Source organism: Tripterygium wilfordii, chromosome 19, assembly GCF_013401445.1.
Source record: "Tripterygium wilfordii isolate XIE 37 chromosome 19, ASM1340144v1, whole genome shotgun sequence".
In the NCBI taxonomy this organism is placed as follows: Eukaryota; Viridiplantae; Streptophyta; class Magnoliopsida; order Celastrales; family Celastraceae; genus Tripterygium; species Tripterygium wilfordii.
In genome coordinates, this window is record NC_052250.1 from 13,725,118 (window position 1) to 13,745,605 (window position 20,488).

General features: G+C 38.1%; 3 protein-coding genes across 4 annotated transcripts; 1 reads left to right on the forward strand and 2 right to left on the reverse strand.

Annotated features, from left to right (window-relative positions):
* Positions 1 to 1,372: 1,372 nt before the first annotated feature.
* On the forward strand, positions 1,373 to 8,780 carry LOC119985826 (mitogen-activated protein kinase kinase kinase YODA-like). Its single transcript, XM_038830244.1, has 12 exons — positions 1,373 to 1,618; positions 2,451 to 3,233; positions 3,336 to 4,079; positions 4,509 to 4,596; positions 4,735 to 4,797; positions 5,096 to 5,256; positions 5,372 to 5,447; positions 5,619 to 5,678; positions 5,833 to 5,940; positions 6,115 to 6,354; positions 7,627 to 7,712; positions 7,792 to 8,780. The coding sequence occupies exons 2-12, from the start codon at positions 2,680 to 2,682 to the stop codon at positions 8,303 to 8,305; spliced, it is 2,694 nt and encodes an 897-aa protein (XP_038686172.1). The 5' UTR covers positions 1,373 to 1,618; positions 2,451 to 2,679; the 3' UTR covers positions 8,306 to 8,780.
* Positions 8,781 to 9,079: 299 nt separating this feature from the next.
* On the reverse strand, positions 9,080 to 9,820 carry LOC119985594. Its single transcript, XM_038829886.1, has one exon. The coding sequence runs from the start codon at positions 9,818 to 9,820 to the stop codon at positions 9,080 to 9,082; it is 741 nt and encodes a 246-aa protein (XP_038685814.1).
* A 626-nt stretch (positions 9,821 to 10,446) lies between these two features.
* On the reverse strand, positions 10,447 to 17,592 carry LOC119985723. 2 transcript variants are annotated; one of them, XM_038830081.1, is made up of 10 exons: positions 17,360 to 17,592; positions 15,748 to 15,973; positions 15,262 to 15,398; positions 15,013 to 15,057; positions 14,879 to 14,932; positions 14,055 to 14,159; positions 13,778 to 13,981; positions 12,975 to 13,060; positions 11,309 to 12,333; positions 10,447 to 11,189 (listed from the first exon to the last, which is right to left on the reverse strand). In XM_038830081.1, the coding sequence occupies exons 2-10, from the start codon at positions 15,926 to 15,928 to the stop codon at positions 10,909 to 10,911; spliced, it is 2,118 nt and encodes a 705-aa protein (XP_038686009.1). In that variant the 5' UTR covers positions 15,929 to 15,973; positions 17,360 to 17,592; the 3' UTR covers positions 10,447 to 10,908. The 2 variants fall into 2 exon arrangements, with proteins under 2 accessions (XP_038686009.1, XP_038686010.1); XM_038830082.1 differs by lacking the exon at positions 17,360 to 17,592 and adding an exon at positions 15,492 to 15,646 and having other exon boundaries at positions 15,748 to 15,889.
* Positions 17,593 to 20,488: the final 2,896 nt, after the last annotated feature.

Consider the following 20,488-nt stretch of genomic DNA (forward strand, 5'->3'; position numbering starts at 1 on the left):
TTAGTATCCTTTTCGTTACGAAATGTTTTACGAAAGTTAAACTGTTATAATGTTATCTGTGATAAATGAGTGAGAGTTCCTCTCTAACGGCGTTTTTCATGGTGGATCATTGATTGGGGATTGACGCAGGTAGAGTGGGCCCTGGTCTTTAACGCGGGCCTCTGTCAAAGATTATGGGTAGCTTTAGTTACGTTCCGGTTTTTTCTAAAGACACACCGTCAACTGATTTTTATAAGGGGTGGTCAACAATGACACTACCTTTTCTCTAATACACATCATGGTTGTATATCCTAATACATTTTTGTCTCTTTTCATCGATAACAACATCATTGGACTTGTTTCGTGACAATCAAGTTGGATCTAAACTCGATCCTAACACATCGCGCACAAAACTTGTCGACAAATAGATTGGGCCGAGACTCGACACGAAACCGAATGAGAATAGATCCCACTAGAGATCGAATCATGGGAACCCCGCAGACATATGCCTTTGACCGAAGCCGATAACCAACTAGAGTATCCCAATTTGGTTCACTTTTTTTCCCTGATTTTTTGATATCAATTTAATCGACTTCAGTTATTCCGGTCGATTCTAAATATTTTTTTTGCTATTATTTTTTTCTTTTTTTTGCTGGCACACACATCGCTTCTAATCCGGATTCTGACTTAGAGGCGTTCAGTCATAATCCAACGCATGGTAGCTTTGTGCCACTGGTTTTTCAACCAAGCGCGATGACCAATTGTGCGAATCAATGGTTCCTCTCGTACTAGTTGAATTACTATTGCGACGCTGTCATTAGTAGGGTAAAATTAACCTGTCTCACAACGATCTAAATATTTTTTGTTAAAATTTTTTTTGACTAATCTATCCTTTTGGCGATCGATTTAATTTTTAAGATTTTCAACACCCCTAGACATAACTATTGAAAAATAATACCAATTCATGTGACCTAGTATACTTTATATGGGTAAATTATTAGTTACTGCTTAATTTAAAAAAAAAGTAAATCAAATACATATATGGCATAAAGTCAATTTAACTTGTCATTGCAAAACCACTAAAGAAAACTTTGATGTCATCGCACAATATATTAATTCAGACTTTAAAGTTATTGGACAAATCGCAAATTCAAATACAAATCAAATCAAATAGGTGAAAATAATTGGTTGAATGTTTAAGAACTCTCTCATCTCTAAAGAAAAAAGGTAAAAATGTCTTTGGGAAATACCGAACTTGTATGGAATTGGAAAAGGAAAAAATTACCATTAATTAAAACATTAGTTACCGCGCTTCTAGTTATTTTTTAAAACATTAATTAATAAATTAAGAATTTAATACTAATATTCTAAAATCAATTCCCAGACAGTCTCCCAGCCCAGACATACTTCCCCTCTTCTCGTTTTCTTCTTCTCCTTCTCTCCACGCGAACTCTTCGGAAGCTCTCAATTTAGAAGAAAATCTTGGAAATCTTTCGATCGGTACGCTTCCATTTCAGATTTCTTGGCTTCCTGGTTTCACTCTTGGATTTCACTGAACAATTGGAAGTTGTTCCGCTCGCTGGATTTTTGCTGATTAGTCCAGTGGTTCTGTTAAGCGTCACTTTCCAGTACTTTTAAGGTAGGTGTTTTTGTATTGCATCTTCTATTTAGAGTAAATCTTTGATAGGTAGGTAGTTTTGGTGTTGGTTAGTGTCCTTTTCTTATCGCTACAAATGATTTGCAGATTTAAGTTGTAATTCGGGAATTTGAGATCGTTTTCTCCTTTTGGTTCCCGAGAAAATTCGGGAAAAGGGGAAGTAATGAGAAACTAGGACCTCATACTTCTGTTAGTTGTTTAATTAAACCGAAACAGTAAATTTGTGCTATCGAAACTTACCTAAGGTGTGTGTGATCGGGTAATAGTGAAAATTTGACATTATTTTTGGCTAAAGAATACTTGTCGAGGTCATGTATACTACAATATATGAACAACCGACTGCAGTAGTGAAGTAAAATGATGTCTTTATGTTGATTTTCAGTTAAGTAGACATGCAGCTTTGGAATTTTTTGGGGACTGGAGAGCCATCTGGAAGTCCGGATTGGCGAACTGGGTTTTTGACTTTACTAGGTTGTTGCATTGATATATGCGTGTTTAATGGAGTTTTCAATTCTCTAATTCACAACTTTGAGATACTAGACTTGTGATACCCTGCAGAATAATCCACCACATATGTGCTCGGCTCACTTGAAACATATGTGTGATGGAGTTGCTAAAATGGCAAGGATGTTTACATAAGTTCAACAAAACATGCAAACTTGTATATGTTAGGTGTTTTGTATACTGTAACTTGCTATCTGCAAGTTCTTCAAGCATTAGAGTGTTCGTGAGATTTAGTGAGTTGTTAATAGTTGTGTTGATCAAGAGTGTTATTTGGGAAAATTACGATTATGCTTTATGTTTCTTTCTGCAGGTTCATTATTTTATAATAATCCAGTCTCGTTTGAATTCCACCAGATGGTACTTTGGATATTATTTAGGCAAGTTGTAAATATCATTTTGAACTGAAAGATCTACCCTTGATGCTTTATTGAAGTTGTGTAGTTATGGAATCATGTTGTGATATGAGCTTTCATATTGCATAATGGTTCTACTTTAAGAGAACTTGCTCGTTTGTGCTGTCGATCTGAAAAATAAAAATCATGCCTCCATGGTGGGGGAAATCATCATCCAAAGAAGTGAAGAAGAAAACAAACAAGGAGGGTTTCATTGACACATTACATCGAAAATTTAAGATTCCATCAGAAGGTAAGCCAAACAATAGATCAGGCGTGTCTCGGAGACATAGTGACACAGTCCCTGGAAAAGATTCTAAATCCCGAGCAGAGTCAAGATCACCTTCCCCTTCCAAGCAAGTTTCAAGGTGTCAGAGTTTTGCTGAAAGGCCCCATGCTCAACCACTACCCCTTCCTAGTGTGCACCCTTCAAATGTAGGTCGCACAAACTCAGGGATTGATAATTCAACGACACCGCGATCGGAGAAAGGCTCCAAGTCATTTTTGTTTTTGCCTATCCCAAAACCTGCATGCATTCGTAACAGGCCAAATGCTGCAGACTTAGATGGAGATATGGTCACTGCTTCAATTTGTAGTGAGTGCTCCATTGACAGTGATGACCCTGCTGACTCTAGTCTGCGAAGTCCTCAGGCAACTGACTACGAAAATGGTAATAGAACAGCTGCAAACAGCCCTTCTAGGTGAGCCGGCATTTAATGCTTTAACCACTATCCTTTTGCATTGACGTCACTTTTTTTTTCCCCTTTAATAAAAATAAAACTAAAATTTTCTTTTTGTTGAAGTGTGATGCTCAAGGATCAGACCTCTAGCATCTCACAACTGGGCTCAAGGGAGGTGAAAAAACCTGCTAATCTTTCGTTTGGTAATCATACGTCTCGTACATCACCGAAACGGAGACCTTTAGGCAGTCATGTAACAAACCTGCAGGTTCCCTATCGTGGTGCCTTCTGCAGTGCTCCAGACAGCTCATTGTCAAGTCCCTCGAGAAGTCCAATGAGAGGATATGGTGCTGAGCAAGTCATTAACTCTGCTGCTTTCTGGGCAGGGAAGCCTTATCCGGATGTTACTTTACTTGGATCTGGTCACTGTTCCAGTCCAGGTTCTGGTCACAATTCTGGGCATAATTCAATGGGAGGAGATATGTCTGGACAGTTATTTTGGCAACAGAGCAGGGGTAGCCCTGAATGTTCTCCCATACCTAGTCCCAGAATGACTAGCCCTGACCCGAGCTCAAGAATTCATAGTGGTGCTGTCACACCCATACATCCTAGAGCAGGAGGGATGGCCATTGAGTCCCAGGCAAGCTGGCCTGATGATGGGAAATTACAGAGCCACAGGTTGCCCCTTCCACGCGGAACAGTTTACACTTCCTCTCCTTTTTCTCATCCAAATTCAGCAGTAGCATCTCCCACTGTGCCACGGAGCCCGGGAAGGGCAGAGAACCCTACAAGCCCTGGCTCCCGCTGGAAGAAGGGAAAGCTGCTGGGGATAGGCACGTTTGGAGATTTGTATGTCGGCTTCAACAGGTATTGCGCAAAATAATTGTTGCTCAGATTCTTGTTATTTTCCTTTCATTACATTAGATCTACATGCCCGTAGATGATTAAGCAATACTTCATAGAAAATGATGTTTGATCTTCCCACGATCTCAGCCTAAAAGCAAAGATAATTAGTTAAGACTAGCGTAGTTAGTTTTCATCATCATTCACTCTCTAGCTCCTGCATATGTTATCTTGTATAATTCATTGGCTCTACTTTTCTGATGCTTTAAGCTAGTTAGATAAGGCATGTTGCTCCACTAAGTTGTTGGGTTGTCTAAGGACTTCCTACAATAAAGGCTAAGCAGTATATACCCGCAGAAAAATAGGAAAATCTAATAAGATGTTTTAAATATTTTTGTTATTGATTAGTTAATTTGGTTTCCATATGTGATTTTGTCTTTCCCGTTGGCTTAGTGAAAGTGGCGAAATGTGTGCAATGAAGGAGGTGACATTATTATCTGATGATGCAAAGTCAAATGAGAGTGCTAAGCAGCTGATGCAGGTAAATGTTTCCATTTTGGGAGTTTCAATAGCCCAGATGATGATTTTTGCTGCTTCAGATTTCTTCTTTCACGTGAAAGTTTTCTGTCACATCTTTGCCTTTTGTCGAGGAAAGTTCTTACCGTCAGTCTTTTGACAGGAAATTGCTCTATTAAGCCGCTTACGGCATCCAAATATTGTGCAGTATTATGGCTCGGAAACAGTAAGTATAATGTCTGCCAAACATTGCTATTCATCTTATCGTTCTTCATATGCATATGAGCTTTATTAGAGACCATTAGTTAGTTAAACGGTGCTTAGTGCAAATTATATGTTGGAAGCTTGAAATCTTAAATCAAAATCCTACAGAGAGGACCACTATGTTTGTAGGTTATTGACTAGGCATAGTCGGTTGGTATGTCATACTGCTTTTATTATTATTGAACTCACCGTTTTAGTTGAAAATGCAGCTTTGTAGTTGTATTTCGTTCACTGAATCTTGGAATTACTTGTTAATACAGGTTGGTGATAGAATTTACATATACCTTGAGTATGTATCTGGAGGGTCCATTTTTAAGCTTCTCCAGGAGTATGGACAACTGGGTGAGCTAGCAATTCGCAGTTATACTCAACAAATCTTGTCTGGACTTGCATTTTTACATTCTAAGCAAACTGTCCATAGGTGAATTTTTATTGGCACATTCTTTTAAACCATTAGTTTGGCTGCAATATGATTGTCTATTTTGATTGAATGACTTTGAATATTGTTCATTTTCCTGACATTATTTCTTGTGCAGAGATATCAAAGGAGCAAACATTCTTGTGGACCCAAATGGTCGCATTAAGTTGGCGGATTTTGGAATGGCAAAGCATGTAAGTGCTGCCATAATCGATTTTCTATAATTGTCTGCATGAGAAATTTATCAATTTAATATGTCTATCTGTTTGTAACAAGCGTGTAAGTTATGTCTTTTTTATCCTCAATGGGGTCATGGTCATATTCTACTTGCTCAATCTTTACATTTGTGCTTTACTTCTTTTCAGATCACTGGGCAATCATGCCCATTATCATTCAAAGGAAGCCCATACTGGATGGCACCTGAGGTAAATGTTCTTTTTTTTTTGTGTGTGTGTGGTGGGGGGGGGGGGGGGGGGGGTTTATCTCTTTAATCATGTAATGATAGGGGTAACACGTGTCCATTCTCATGAATTGATTCTTGATAGTATGTGGCAACCATCTCCTCCATTTTATGCCCAGGTTATCAAGAATTCAAATGGTTGCAACCTTGCCGTTGATATATGGAGTCTTGGATGCACCGTTTTGGAAATGGCTACAACAAAACCACCTTGGAGTCAGTATGAAGGGGTTAGTTATGTTTGATCATGAGAAGTTTTCGCTTTTTTCAATGTTATCATAGTTTATCAACTCATGAGATTGAGTCTTTTCTTACTAAGTTTGTATCTTCTATTTACTTAAATTAATGTCCATTGCATTTTTTCTTGTTTATTAGTGTATGATATTTGATGTTGTGCTCTGTAGGTTGCTGCCATGTTTAAGATTGGAAACAGTAAAGAATTTCCTCCAATTCCTGATCACCTGTCAGATGAGGGAAAGGATTTTGTGAGACAATGCTTGCAACGAAATCCACTTCATCGTCCTACAGCTGCCCAGCTATTAGAACACCCCTTTTTGAAATATGCTGCAAGTCTGGAAAGGCCTATTCTGGGTTCTGAGCCTGCAGATGCACTCTCTGGGGTTACAAGTGGACTGAAATCTCTGGTATTCACTTTGTCCATCTCACTTCATTTTACTACTTCTAGCGGTTTCCTTCAGCTGATAACATTTTTTGCGACAGTAAAATCAATATTCTCTCCATTGTTAGACTGCTCATCGTGGTTTTATACTGTTACTTCCACAGTGTACATAGTGAATTCCATGAAAAAGAATTTGAAGGCCTCCTTATTTTCTTTGATTGGATGTGTTAAAAGAAGTTTGGTAATCAGTAGGTGATACAACTTGATACCTTAGTGAGGTTGGTTTTGGTGTTGGATTATCACTTTTAGTGTCTGTAAAATTGGTTGGCTGAGAATATGTCTAAAGTTTACAGAACACATTTGTGTAATTAGTTTTCTCTTTGCTTTCAATATAGGATGATGAGGAATACCATTCATGGTATTTTTACTTGGTATCAGACAGAATTTGAAGCTTTAGGATTTAGATTGTCTGACTGACATACCATTTACGTAAGAGCTGTTGGGAAATTTGACATGGATGGGCTGTTGCAATTGTTGACATGAGAATATGAGATGCGTCAAACAATTCAATTTGTTTATTTTGCAACCTAATGAAATCGCAAGGGGGCGTGATTGCAATTGATTAAGCTCATGGAATTAGTGCCAGTTTGATAGTGTCTCATAGGTCATACGCAATTAGTCTTTTTCCAATATTTTGGTCTTTAGAAAAAATGGCTAAGATTTACTGATGGATCAAATTGATGGGCATAGAAGTTATCAGAAAAAGGATACAGCCATTGTAATACTCTGATTAGCTGATCATATTGGCTTACAGTTTTGCGGAAGGAATCCTCTAAAATGTTCTTTTTTCCTTGACATATATTAGTTCAAGAAGAAACTGAGAAGATGTTTACGGATAAGGGCCATTTTCTGGAAGATCCTTTTCTGAAGTGGTTGGTCCTAAGAATCCAAGATCCTTCCTATACTGTATGTAAACTTGTAAAGAAAAGGAGAATAGTTAGGGGTGTCTACAAATCAGAAGTAGCTGGCCACCAGACCCATAACTTTTGGTAAAGCAATAACTGCAATCAATCCCAAAAATCTGGTAGACTTTCGTGAAACTTAAGAAGATGTATCGCCAGTCCATATTGATGCTTTATCAGAGAGAGGCCAAGCAACTGTTAGTATTTTGAAATTTTGTGTTAGCTTCATGAAGTTGGATTTTTATGTGGTGGCTTATTTTGCCTGTTTTATCGTGGCTTACTTTTGTATGTTACCTGTGCTTAATTGTTCCCGTGGTTCATTGATCATCTACCAGGGCATCGGCCAAGGGAGAAACTTTCCAGATTCTGAGAGACTAGCGATTCATTCCTCTGGAGTTTCAAAAACTGGTCCCTATGTCAGGTATCTCTCTTGACTAAATTAAATATGATAGATATGAGTATAATCTACAAGCTTCTCTGATGCTATTTCTACTCTCCAGTGATATCCATATTCCAAGGAATGTATCTTGTCCCATCTCACCAATTGGGAGCCCCCTTTTGCATGCAAGGTCACCTCAGCATCTGAACGGTAGAAGGTCACCTTCTCCAATATCAAGTCCAAGGACCACTTCGGGCTCTTCAACGCCTCTCACAGGTGGCAATGGGGCTATACCTTTCAATCACCTGAAGCAGTCAGGTTACCTGCAAGCTGGTATTGGGATCATGCCAAAGTCCTCAAATAGTCTCTATGGCAATGGTCCTTATCACCAGCCAAACCCCGACATTTTCAGAGGGATGCAGCCTGGCTCTCCTATCTTCTCAGAATTGATACCGTGTGAAAATGATGTTTTAGGAAAGCCAATTGGAAGTCCTATTCATGGGGAACCTTATGACGGTCAGTCTGTTTTGGCTGATCGTGTCTCCAGGCAACTCCTGAGGGATCATGTGAAGATGAACCCATCCCCGGATTTAAGTCCTAAGTCTCCTTTGCCTAGCTGGCCTGGTGGCATGTAGCTTTCCATACATGCCATCCGATCAAGGAGAGCAAGCTCTCAAGTTTGTCTAGTCGACTTTATTGACCATGCCACCTGCCAAGGAAGCTAATTTATACAACAAGGCTGTGGGGCAGAAAACTGATGGAGTAATCTTACATATGGGAGAGACGAAGTCACCAGAGGCACCTGGGTCATCTGCCATGGATTTTTGCTCAGGCTTTTGGCACTGACACCCTAAATTACCAGTAAGTTCAGATATTTGACAAAATTGTTCTAGGCATGGAACCTTTCCATAGTTTAGTTTAGAGGAAGCTTGCTATTGCAGATAGGAACTGTGTCACTAATGGCAGTCTCTTAATGTCGGTGCGCGGCATTGGCTTGTACAGAGTTGAGTGCATTAAGCATCTAATGTTGACTAAGAACTGTATATTACATAGATCATGGTATAGAAGATATGGAAGATGAAGGTGCTGCAATTACTAGCTTGCGGACTACCTTTTCTGTGTCTGAAACAGCTGTACAGAAGATGGAAGATTGGATCAGGTTGAATTGTTTATGCAACAATTGCCTGCCTACTTTGCCTCATCATTTTTTTTTCCTTTTCTGATCAATAACAATAAGTCACCAAAAACAAAATAGATAATTATTTACTACAATATATTTTGATGCAAATAAGGAGCACGGAAAATTGATACCAACATAGTTCATTGTCTGCATAACTAAATTCTAAGAAACTGAGAAGAAAACATAAATATACATCACACCAAGAAAACCTTTCCCAGCCAACATTACATCAATCTCTCATCTTTGGGTCTGAGTAATACCTCTTGAAAGCCTTGGGAAGATAAACAGGCAACAAGAACCCAAAGAGGTTAAAGGACCAAAAAGCCAGATTAGCAATAGCAAGAGCCCTCCCAACATACAGCCTTCTTGCAGATCCTCCATACTCTTCCTCCACCTTTGAAAATTCATTCCTCAACCACTCCAGAATGGCGTACATCCTCACTGAATTATAACACACAGGCACACAGGCTCTTATGGGTAACGAAAACTTGCCTCGGAAAACAAGCCCTTCCATGAATACTTGACTGGCCAAGAGAAACACATGTGGGGCAGCTGCCTTGATACCCTCTTTATCACCCTCAAAGATCCCTTCAAATATATACCCAATTGGTAGAAGGAGCCCAACTATGAAACTAACAAGGACATATAGACGTAGAACTCTGTTTCTGAAATCAAAAACAGAGCTCTCTCTTTCAGGTTGAAGAGAAGGGAATGCAACTCTGGACAGGAAATACACATAGATGATTGAAAGTAAGACAAAAGCAATGTCTTCAGGGCTTACCATTCCACTTGCAGATAAGACAATCATAACGGCAAGGGCGTTGAGTTGTCGAAAACTGAGAAAACCAGCTTTATGTTGCTGGGTTGTAGGAGTTTTGATGCTCTTATCGTCATTTTGTAGCTTATGATCTTGTTCGTGCTCTTTTGGCAGGCTTATGTCGTTGCATGTTGGACCAACTCCACCAGACATCTTTGTTATTTTCTGTTTGATGGGTGTTGTTGGTTATGCTATGTGATGCTTAGAGAACAAAGTGAGACTAAATGAAGAAGAACCAGAGAGAACTTTTTGTTGGGTTGTCTTTGGTTTCTCTGTTTTGATACAAAGATTCAAAGATGGGAGAGAGAGTAGAGGAGAGGAGAGGGTGGGGAAGGCGAAGCATGAGGTGCATAGAGTTTACAAGTGGCAGTTTGTGAGGAGATAAAGATGAGACTTGGTTGGGTGTTGTGGGAGGGAGGAAAGTATTTGGTCAACATGTGAGATAGCGACTTCCAGGGCTTCAAATTAGCCAATTAGGTGTGGTTTTGCTTGTTTTCTAAGAAAATTACGCGTAGCCAGTACTGCAGTTTTTTTTTTCCTCTCTACAATTCCAATTCAATTCTCTCTAGATAGAACCAACTGTAACTCTACTTGCTCTCTCTGTTTCATTCAAAGCTATGAGGATTTGCCAAGATTGCTCTATAAAGAGGGTGGAATTTAGCTGATTCACAATAATAGTAAACCACTAGGCTTCAGCCTTCATGAGTTCATTTACTTGAACCTCCTTATATAAGGTAAAGGGTCTTAACCACAAAAAGGGCGAAAAAGGGCAAAAAGAAGAAAGAAAACCCAAGATCGATATTTCATCACCTGAGCAACTTATACATAAAAACAGCCCCAAAAAAAGACTTGCTAGGCAGCAAACTGTACCAGGATTCTGGACTGTACTAGGATTCTCTCGTAGTCATGGCCTAACAAGCTTGGATGAAAGCTTGGCATTACATGAATCTACCAATGAAAATGAATAACATAAAAAGAGACTATGGGAAAATCTGAAAAACCAATTCTACTACATAAAATTAAGAAAAATAAGCCAAAAAAAAAAAAAAAAAACTTCAATGATCAATCTTCTATGACACAATTACAAAGGGCAGAATTTTGAGAGGAAAAAAATCTGGCAAAACTTTTCTTCAAATTTCTGACAGAAGACCCACGGGGTAAAACTGGAACCTCTGCTGAGAATATAAGACCGTCAAACTGTGCACATTGTATAATCAAATCAATCCATCTTTATTGCGTTCTTATTTGGCGATAATTCTCTGTTTTGGAATATACTTTATCTTCGGACCCTTTCCAAGCTTTGTTCTGGATTTGATTTTTGTAGGCTCTCCACCAGAAGAATCAAGAGCCCCGCCATTAACAAAACCGCTCTCTATATTGCCAAGAACACTGTGTCTGTGAAGATCTGATGATTGGGACACTGGTACCTCACACTGATGTTGAACCTCGGTACATCCTGAAGGCCCAAAATCAGGATGTAGTACCAATTTCACATGCTCAGCAGCGATAACCTCTTTCCACCCTGCATGACATTTGCATTCAATTATTGCAGTGTTTTAGAAGATTAGCTGTTCGTATCATGAATATATATATAGGAGAAAGGAATTGAAAATACTAATATACGTAAAAAACTGAACTTACTCTTTGCAAGAAAATCTTTTGCATCCTGACTTGAGAACTGCAAGCTTCCTGAAAACAAACCTCCCCCTTGTGGGGCAGAACCGCTCCCTATTTCAGCAATACCGTCATCCATGACACTTGATCTTAGACAGTCCACAGTAGACAATGACTGAGTCTCAACCTTTTCAGCAAGGGTATCTGCTTCGGATTCTCTTCCATGATTTTCTACTAGAATGGCACATTTAGTTCCATTTCGGCTGACAGGCCTCCAAAGCTTCACCGCTGACCTATTTGTACTACCTTGAGCAGATTCAGGTTTAGCTGGCATCTCTTGAACATTGCTCTTCTTTTGCATTTGATCATCTCTAAGGCAATCTAAAACTTCAACTGCACTATTATCCTCGTTATGGCTACAATTTCCAAGGGTGACTGATATGGAGCCAATCAACACTTCATGGTTTCTATTCTGGTCTGACATATTTGTCACTTCTTTTTGTACTCTATTCAAAGTTTCACCTTCATTTTCTCGTTTAGGCTTTCGGCTCCAAACTTTATTGCGACAGAAAATTGGAGCAGCCCTTGAATCCCTTTGAGTTCCATGCTTCTGCATGGCCCCAGGCTTTTGCGTATGAGAGTTCTGACTCACATGGAAACCACAGGGCACATGACCCCTTTGAGATTTTTGTGGGACCAGCCAACGAGAAAATACCATATGTCTAGGACCACTACCTTGCCTCATCCTTCTTTCAACATTCTGACCAGTAACTAAGATATCATATCCAACCGTCTCATGCTCGATATCTTCATATGTGGTTGTATTTGTGGAAGGTTCAGGAGAGGAAGGAATGTTATATGGCACTGAATCTGGGTTCTGAGTATCAGAATCAGATGCAGCCAAAGAACTGCATGTTTCTGCTTGAGGCTCGGCCTTATGCGTATTGTCAATACTCTCCTCATCCCCATTCTCCTCTAGTCTTTGCTCCTTTGCTTTCTGTTCCTTCTGCCTAAGCTTTTTCTGCCTTTTCCTTTCCAAAATCTCAGCTTGCCTACATAAATTAGGGAAACAACATAAACGAGTGACTAAGTTGCATTTTACTCGCTAATCAGATTATTGAGAAACTAAAAAATTGAGGGGCCAAAAAGGTAATTGCTAATGGGGGAAATTGCAAGAACCCCAACAAACTTGCAAAATAGAATTACAAGGCAGAACTGGATGGTCACACAATCAATAGGCTCGCTATCAGTTCTCATCCCAAAATAATAGAAAGTGAAAGTAAAGAAAAGTAGCCATTGAAGATAGTCAATAGCTTATCTACGACGGCAGTCATTTCTCTCGCAATCTGCTCATATATATTCAAATTTCAAATGTTCTCCAACATCTGCCATCATATGTTAGAAGGGAGAAGAATCAAAATGGCTCCTGAACTTTGACGACTGGGTCAACTGAGCCCCTGAAGTTCATTTTGGGTCAAACAAGCCCTTGAACTATGATAACTACTAGCCGTTAGCCCTCTGTATTGCTTTCTATCCAAAATCGCTGATGTGACACAGTCACTTATTGATTGTACATAATCTCTTCCAAACCCCCCAAAAAAGGGAAGAATAGATAAACCAAATGTGTACTACTACACCAAATAAGAATGTGAAATGACTTGTCAGGGAAAACACAAGGTGCATTTTGTGTTACCTTCTTTGAGCCGCTTCTTCCTCCTCCACAAGTAATTTCTGGCACCTTAAAGCTTCAGCATCCTTGTCAGCAAGCCACGCCCTTACCTGAGTAGAAGAACAAACACTAATCATCTCTATGATCCAACCTTCACTACCCACCCTGGGGGAGGCGAGGGTGAGGGGAGGGGGTGATGCAGGGAGCCATAATTTTGTTTTTCTTCCTTAAATTATTTTTTTGTGGAGAAGATTTCTCTTTTAGTTAGGTCTTTTTTTAAGTCATTACATTTGTCTAGATCAATAAAGTTTAGGAATAAAAGAACAGAGTTTTTATGCAAAGTTGCAATACGAGAGATTCCTTACACATTCAGTGAGAGACTAAAACAGAGGATGAGAGGGAAAGGTGAACCTATTCTACCTTACCTGAGAGATTCAGAGCAATACTATTCTAAACCAAAGGATCAACCATGTTTCTTGTTTGCTGGTTGTTCTGTTTCAGCTTTTAAAACCTAGGAATTGAGAATTCTTGTCCTCGGGTTCTTTATTTTGGGATTAACTTGGGGTTAGGGTGTTGCGTTCGCTCAATCCTAAACAAAAATATACATCAGCACCGTATCAGGGGGGAAGGAATATCAAAAAAGAGGATAATTCAGGAGGACTAAGAGAATTAATGCCTACTTTGCACTATTTTGTCTGCACCCCTAAGTGCCAAAGCACCTGACCATACAGCCCTAAGTGGGTATAGATACTTTTTTTGAGCAAGGGTTTAGATAATTATAACGAGGGCAAAACTAAAAGCAAATGGTGAAGGAAAAGAAAATGTACCAATTTCTGCTCCACCAAAAAGCTGGTGCAAGCAACTAAGTTCTTTGGTTCAAGAGCAATGTTTCCAGCTTCTCCATCAAAAATATATCTTTGCATTAATACAGCAGTCCCGCATAAAAAAGTATTTTCACTGGCATCATCAAGTATACTGAATAGCTCCTGTGAAGTCAAAGGAAACCTGGAAGGTCTAGCTTGGATAATATCCTGCAAAGAATGCATATGTATCAAATCAAAATACTCAATATATAGTGAACAAGAAAGAAAGATGTTTCCTCACCAAAAGAGCAGTTCCGGCCCTCAAACAAACTTGTGGCAGAGAAGAGAATCCCGGTTTCTTTATCAGTGTCGTCAACGATTTAATAATAAATGACCCAGGAACTTCCTGAAATGTATCCACAATGGTAAGAACGCAGGCAAAGTAACCGTGGAAAAGGGACATTTGTTACATTTAAAAGAAAACATTCTGATAACCACAAAGACCACATTGAATCACAGCCCAATAACAGAAGACAATTCTCTAAACAAAATACAATTCCAAATATTTAGCATAGATTTCCAGCCTACCATCTAGGCAACTTTACTCAAATGGGCTCATAACCTTGATAAAAAATGTGTTGGAAAATGTACATCATTCAATTAAAAATTTTAAATATGATAGTAACCACACTATTTTAGCGAGAACTGTTGGAATTATGAGAGAATATTACGTTTCTTGTAATTATGGGTTGTAAATATTCCCTTTAATTACTTTGATTTAGTTTCCTAGAATTAGGTTGATTTGATTGATTTAGTTTCCCTAATTTAGGGCTTTCAATGTAACTATATAATGTACAACCTCACAACATGAATATACAACACAAATTATTCAATTCTTCTAGAACTACACCACAAAATCCATCTCTGTTTATTGCAATGCATAATTAAAGGGAAAAGGAGGACATAATATTTTCACTACAAGAGTCTGGCACAGAGAACTTCCTAGTGAAATCAAAATCATAAAAAAGAAGTTTCTAATGAAATCAAAATCATTATTGAAATCTCTGAATTAACTCTACAATATAAGGAACAAAGATAATGGGTATAAAGGCACAAATGCTATACCTCCAATGCCACATTCTTAAAAGATACAATTTCCTTTGCCTCATCCAAAGAAAGCTGCATGAAACAAGACAAATTAGCAAGCAAAAGCTAGACAGGGGCTTTCACCCAAGAAAATGTAGGGGAAGATAAAATACCTTATCCCAAAATGCTCTCAATAGATCCCTATTTTTGGCAGAATCCTACAGAATGTAAAAGAATATCTTTTAGAAGAATCTTAGCATAAGAGTATGAAAAGCAGCAAATGAAACAACCAGTTCAAAGGCAAGACAGACACAGAAAGAAAATGCAGTGGACTGCCATCTGATAATGACAAAACAGCAGAAACCATATTCTTAAGTAACTTTATGGAAAAGGCACAGACAATTGCAAGCTGAAGAGGGAACCTTATCAAGCTTTTTCAACCGATGATGCACACGTATATGTCTCCTATAGTTAATTGGTGAACAAAATTCTCGAGAGCACTTGTCACACTTCTGCATCTGAATCTTCAAAGGGGCAAGCAAAGGCCAACCAGGTAACTCTGTCAGGAGTAAGAAAGAAATCAACTCAAAAGGCATGTCTTCCTTACAAGGTTAGCTAGCAACAAAAACCATGTAGACCAAATTGGACATACATTTTTCATTCCCAGCCATTGATCTTAGCAATGGCCTGACCAAAGGAAAGAGAACCCCTGGGGATATTTTCGCATATATTTAGAGGGCATTCTTTGTTCCTTTGCAATAAGGCCACTGCTTGTGATGTTTTGATCAGATTCCTTAAGCCATTAACCTCAGATGCATATGAAAATAACATCATTGCAATTCACTAAAAAAACTCATTCCCTTCTATAAAGTATTAAATCCTTGAAACATAAGAATAGCGTCTAATACCTTGCTGATCTATGGCATGGAGTAATTGGATCAACTGGACCGGGCTGTCTCCAGCCCTTGAGAAAGAAAGAAAAGGTTCCTTTCCAACCGCTTGTCTGATAAAAGTGTCTAGGGAATCATTTCCCTCCTCTGACCTCATCACATCAGTAGCGTTTGGGGCTTTGAGTATTGCAATTGACATTTATACATGCAGAAAGCCAACTATGAACTGGCCCACCAGCTGCCGCTGTTAGAGGGGGGGGGGGGGGGAAGTGCATTGAAACGCCAAACAAGCACAAGAAAAAACCAATAGGAAAATTCTATAAGCTAACAATTTAATATCTAATAATCATATCAGTGTGCTTGAATGAATCAATGGAGCTACAGCATGTTCTCTAACCAGATATAAAAACACAAATGTAAATTATGGCATATGAGTGTTGAGATTTGGACAAAGAAATATAGTCTCCTTCGGGATATTTTCACATTAAAATTATCTACAACAGATCCTCAAACATAATTTCACATATTCACTGAATAACTCTTTAGAACCCCTAAATTTGAAGCAAATTCTGAGCAGATCCCCACCATTATTACCCAAATATGTCAATCTGCCACAGAGCTCGCACATAGATATGTACACAACTACATTTTCCTCTATCAAGAGATCTTGTGCATAATGCCACATGAGGTTGACATGACACCTAGATATGTGCACATAACTACATTTCACCCTATGAAGAGACTTTGTGCCTGATGCTAAATGAGAATGACATGATTCAAGAATGTGGTTGGTTAGAAACTCATGAAGCACAAATGCTTGTTTACTTTCGAGTATTCATGCCATTTCAAACCGATGTGTACATTAGCAAGGGTACAAGTCGTAGCCAATTTAATAGACACAGTCTGAGTCCATGACCGAATGAGCAAGGCCACTTAGGACTCGTTATCCAAAAATGATTTGAAACTACGGAAAATTACAAATCAAGAAATGACCGACTAATGGCACCATAACAGTCTAAACATGAATTTAAAACCACCATAACAATCTGAACATGAATTTAAACCCACCATAACAATCTCAACATAACAGAACTTTTTGATGATCTCTGAAACGTCATCATGACAAGAGTAATTAAATACTAGACAATAGAAAACCATTTTTTCATTGAACAACAATAGCACATCATATTAATCTCCAAAACAAATGAACAATCTCGTAATTCTGTCTTCTTTGTGAGCAATACTAAAAAAAATTCAAAGGGAAAAAAATCATGTCTGGTTAATTGAAATGCACTTTAACAAGAATTTAGAATTCAGAACTCCCACAAGGAATCCTAAATATAAAGCTAGTTATATAAAAATTAAGAGGTTTCATTAAGCAACCCTAAAGTGAAGTCTCTCTTCAACAACACAGAAAAACGCCAATAATTTGAAACAACCTTACGTGTTCTCAGTTATTGACGACCAATGCAAAAAACCAAGAAGTTAGAAAACCAATTTAAAAAATATTGCAACAAAAAGCAAAAATGCACTCGTACGCAGAGCGTGATCTGAGATCAATAATGATAAACACAGTAAATACAGAGAAAAAAAATTTGAAGAGACTGGGTGGAGTGATCGGTTCACGTACCAGTCACGTAGTGCGAAAGAGATCGGTGAACGGAGAGAAGGAATCTACAGCGATCAAGAGATTTCAGAGTTGCGGAGGGAGAGATTGGGGTTCGTTTGGCGGGAGCGAAAATCGGTGAGAAAATATGAGAAAGAGATCGGCCGATAAGTAGAGAGGGGAAGTGTATGAGAGTTTTCTTCCAGTCCGAGGAGGAGCGAATTGTAATGAGGAAAATAATATGAAGGCAGAATTCGGATCCTATTTTTCTTTGAAGGTAAAACAATAAATAGAAAAAAAAAAGAGAAGAGAAAAAAAAAGGTAAAACAATAAATATAATTTTAGAGACATAAACACAGAATTAGCTGGATATGAAAATCAATAGAAAAATAAATTTGCATTAAAAAAATTGTGACATAAACACAGTACTAACCATCTCAATTGAGGAGTTATCAGAAGCATCTCTGGGGTGGGCGAAACCAGCAGCCATCCAGAGCTCCCAAATTTGTCTCATATTTTTAAAAAAACACTAGACTATTAATATTATAATAGTCACAATTAATACTAAATGAACTAGTTATGTTATCGATTAAGAGGTGATTTGACGGAAAAAGTTTATTACACTAACATGATTAGTGATTTGACATTTCAATATACTACAAAATTTATATTTTTAAGTAATATCGACAATAAATTTTTTTTTCAAAATGACCTATTTTTTAAAATTCGTCTGGGACATCTGAAGACTTAAATACGCCACTAGGAGTTATTGGCATCTAAGTATTTAGATTATTTCCACTTAACTTAGTTTGATTGAAACAATAAAAAAAAAATTATATAAAATGACCTATTTTTTAAAATTCGTCTGGGACATCTTAAGACTTAACTACGTCACTAGGAGTTATTGGCATCTAAGTATTTAGATTATTTCCACTTAACTTAGTTTGATTGAAACAATAAAAAAAAAATTTATATAATGAATATTGAGTTCATAAAAATCATGTAAGCTTCCATCCAAAATAATAATAAAATAAGAATAATGCTTGAGATACTCAAAAAGTGACCCCCAAAAGATCTCCATTTAATGTAGAGTGTTGGATGTGAAATTTACCCTATATATGTGTTTTTAATCAATGGCTATTTTAATACCACATTGATTTGGGAGATTTTTGAGGGTAATATTTTGGGGGTCTCTAGCATTGTCCTAATAATAATGTAAGCACATTAGTAATCACTCTTTATCAATTAATCATTTGGGCCTATGCAGCACATTAGTACCTTTGTGGGCCTCGGATAAAAAATCATCCACTGAACTTTCAGAAATTGGGCTTTTATTGGGCTTCCGAATTGTTTTTAAGAAAACGGGCTTATCCATTTAATATATAGCCCACTAGCCTCAAATGAATCCTGGGTCAAGCCCAATAAATTCGGGAGTTCGTATTTCACTATTTCTCTTGCATTTTAAAAAACTCTCAAGACAAACAAAACAGAGAATCAGAGATTAGGGTTTAGGGGAACCACATGGCGTTGCCATGGAATTCTCGAGATCAGATTAGGCGTCGCTTCCTGAAAGATATACTCTGCGGAATTCTTGACAACACGGTATCTATCTACGATTTTGTTAATTTCGGGTGCAGTTTGCAACCATTGGAATAATGTTGCCAAGACTCGAAAACGGCGGTTAATGGCACCATCGAGCAAACAAGTTACCACTGTTGATGATCCCTTCGCAAGATGGTCAGAGAGACAAGCGAAGTTTATTCAACCATTTAACTGGTAAAATCTCAGATTTTCAACGATCACTGGATTATGACAGGAGATGCTGTGGTTGTTCTTACGGTTGTTTGGCTACTCTGGATAAGAACATGACTATAACTCTCAGAAATCCTTTCTTGAATCGGACTATATGCTTACCACCACTCTGGAAGCAGCACACATTTCCTCGATGGTGACTATGAATATTTTGTTCGTAGAATCTTGTTGTCCAATGATCCGCTTTTGTATCCAGACAGCTATGAGGTTGTGGCCACATATGGTGATTCTATGGCTTTTGCTATACTGAAAGCAGGAAGTGAATCTTGGACTCACAAAAATGTAGGATATCAACAAACAACGACTCCTGATTTCATTTATTACCAAGATATGCAACTTGGAGTAGATAACTATGCCGAAATTACATCACTCAAGCCAGAACCTGGAGTGGAAACACATTGGTTCGAACTCCATGTATTTGATTCTGACACTGTTAGCTTGGTATATCTTGTGAAATCGTCTGCAGGAGATGTGTCGTTGATTCGTAGATATTTGGAATATTCAGAGGATCGTAGATGTTTGGAATATTCAGAGGAGGACGATGATGATGATGAGAGCTTTCCATCCTTGCCAAAAAAAATTTGAGGATTTTAGGCTTGTTCGGACTGATCGTAAATTTGAGGAATTTGATTGGGATCAGATTCATAGTATAGGTGATGATGAGATATTTGTTGGAGACAACAGCAACTCCATGTGTGTTGATGCTTCCAACTTCCCCGGTTGCATGCCAAACACAATATACTACACAGGTGACTCTGAAGAGCCTCATGATTGGGGCGTTTTCGACTTGAAAGATGGAATCATTACAAGACATTATTGTGGAGATCAAATTCAAAGAGAAGGCTTGCCACCTCCAGTTTGGATAGTACCAACATTGGGATATAGGGATATATGAGTATATCTTGATTTGCTGGTTTACGCGGTTTAATTTTGAATATATGAGGTAATTGGTTCAGATTTGTTTAGGGTTCAGATGTTGTTAAGAGTGATTAGTAGTTATGTTCATTCTTTTTACTATTAAATAGATTTGGATCATGAGTTGTGGCTGCATTGAAACTTATGCATTTGTTCTTGAATGAAGTACAATAATTTTACTCTCCTCTTGCTACAATTTCAAATTACATCCATAACCGTTGGTTGAGCTATATTGAAATACTTATAAAGAAAGTCCTTATTCCCCTCAAAAGTCGTTTTGGTTCTCTCGGATTCTAACCCCTCTTCTAAATTATGAATAAATACTTGGTCATTGATATGGTTACTGGATGTTGTGTGATTATTCTCATGGTTGGTTGGTTTCTAAATCCTTTTTCGAATCAGTCCATGCGTCTACTTGAAATCTTG

Bases quoted from the DNA above. Each gene is read 5' to 3' on its own strand.
- LOC119985594 (XM_038829886.1), bottom strand. From the start codon at position 9,820: ATGTCTGGTGGAGTTGGTCCAACATGCAACGACATAAGCCTGCCAAAA.
- LOC119985826 (XM_038830244.1), top strand. From the start codon at position 2,680: ATGCCTCCATGGTGGGGGAAATCATCATCCAAAGAAGTGAAGAAGAAA. The intron at 3,234-3,335 runs GTGAGCCGGCAT...TTTTTGTTGAAG, and splicing joins GCTGCAAACAGCCCTTCTAG to TGTGATGCTCAAGGATCAGA. The intron at 4,597-4,734 runs GTAAATGTTTCC...GTCTTTTGACAG, and splicing joins GTGCTAAGCAGCTGATGCAG to GAAATTGCTCTATTAAGCCG.
- LOC119985723 (XM_038830081.1), bottom strand. From the start codon at position 15,928: ATGTCAATTGCAATACTCAAAGCCCCAAACGCTACTGATGTGATGAGG. The intron at 15,399-15,747 runs GTATTAGACGCT...TACTCCTGACAG, and splicing joins CCATGCCATAGATCAGCAAG to AGTTACCTGGTTGGCCTTTG. The intron at 13,982-14,054 runs GTGAGGAAACAT...CATTCTTTGCAG, and splicing joins GGGCCGGAACTGCTCTTTTG to GATATTATCCAAGCTAGACC.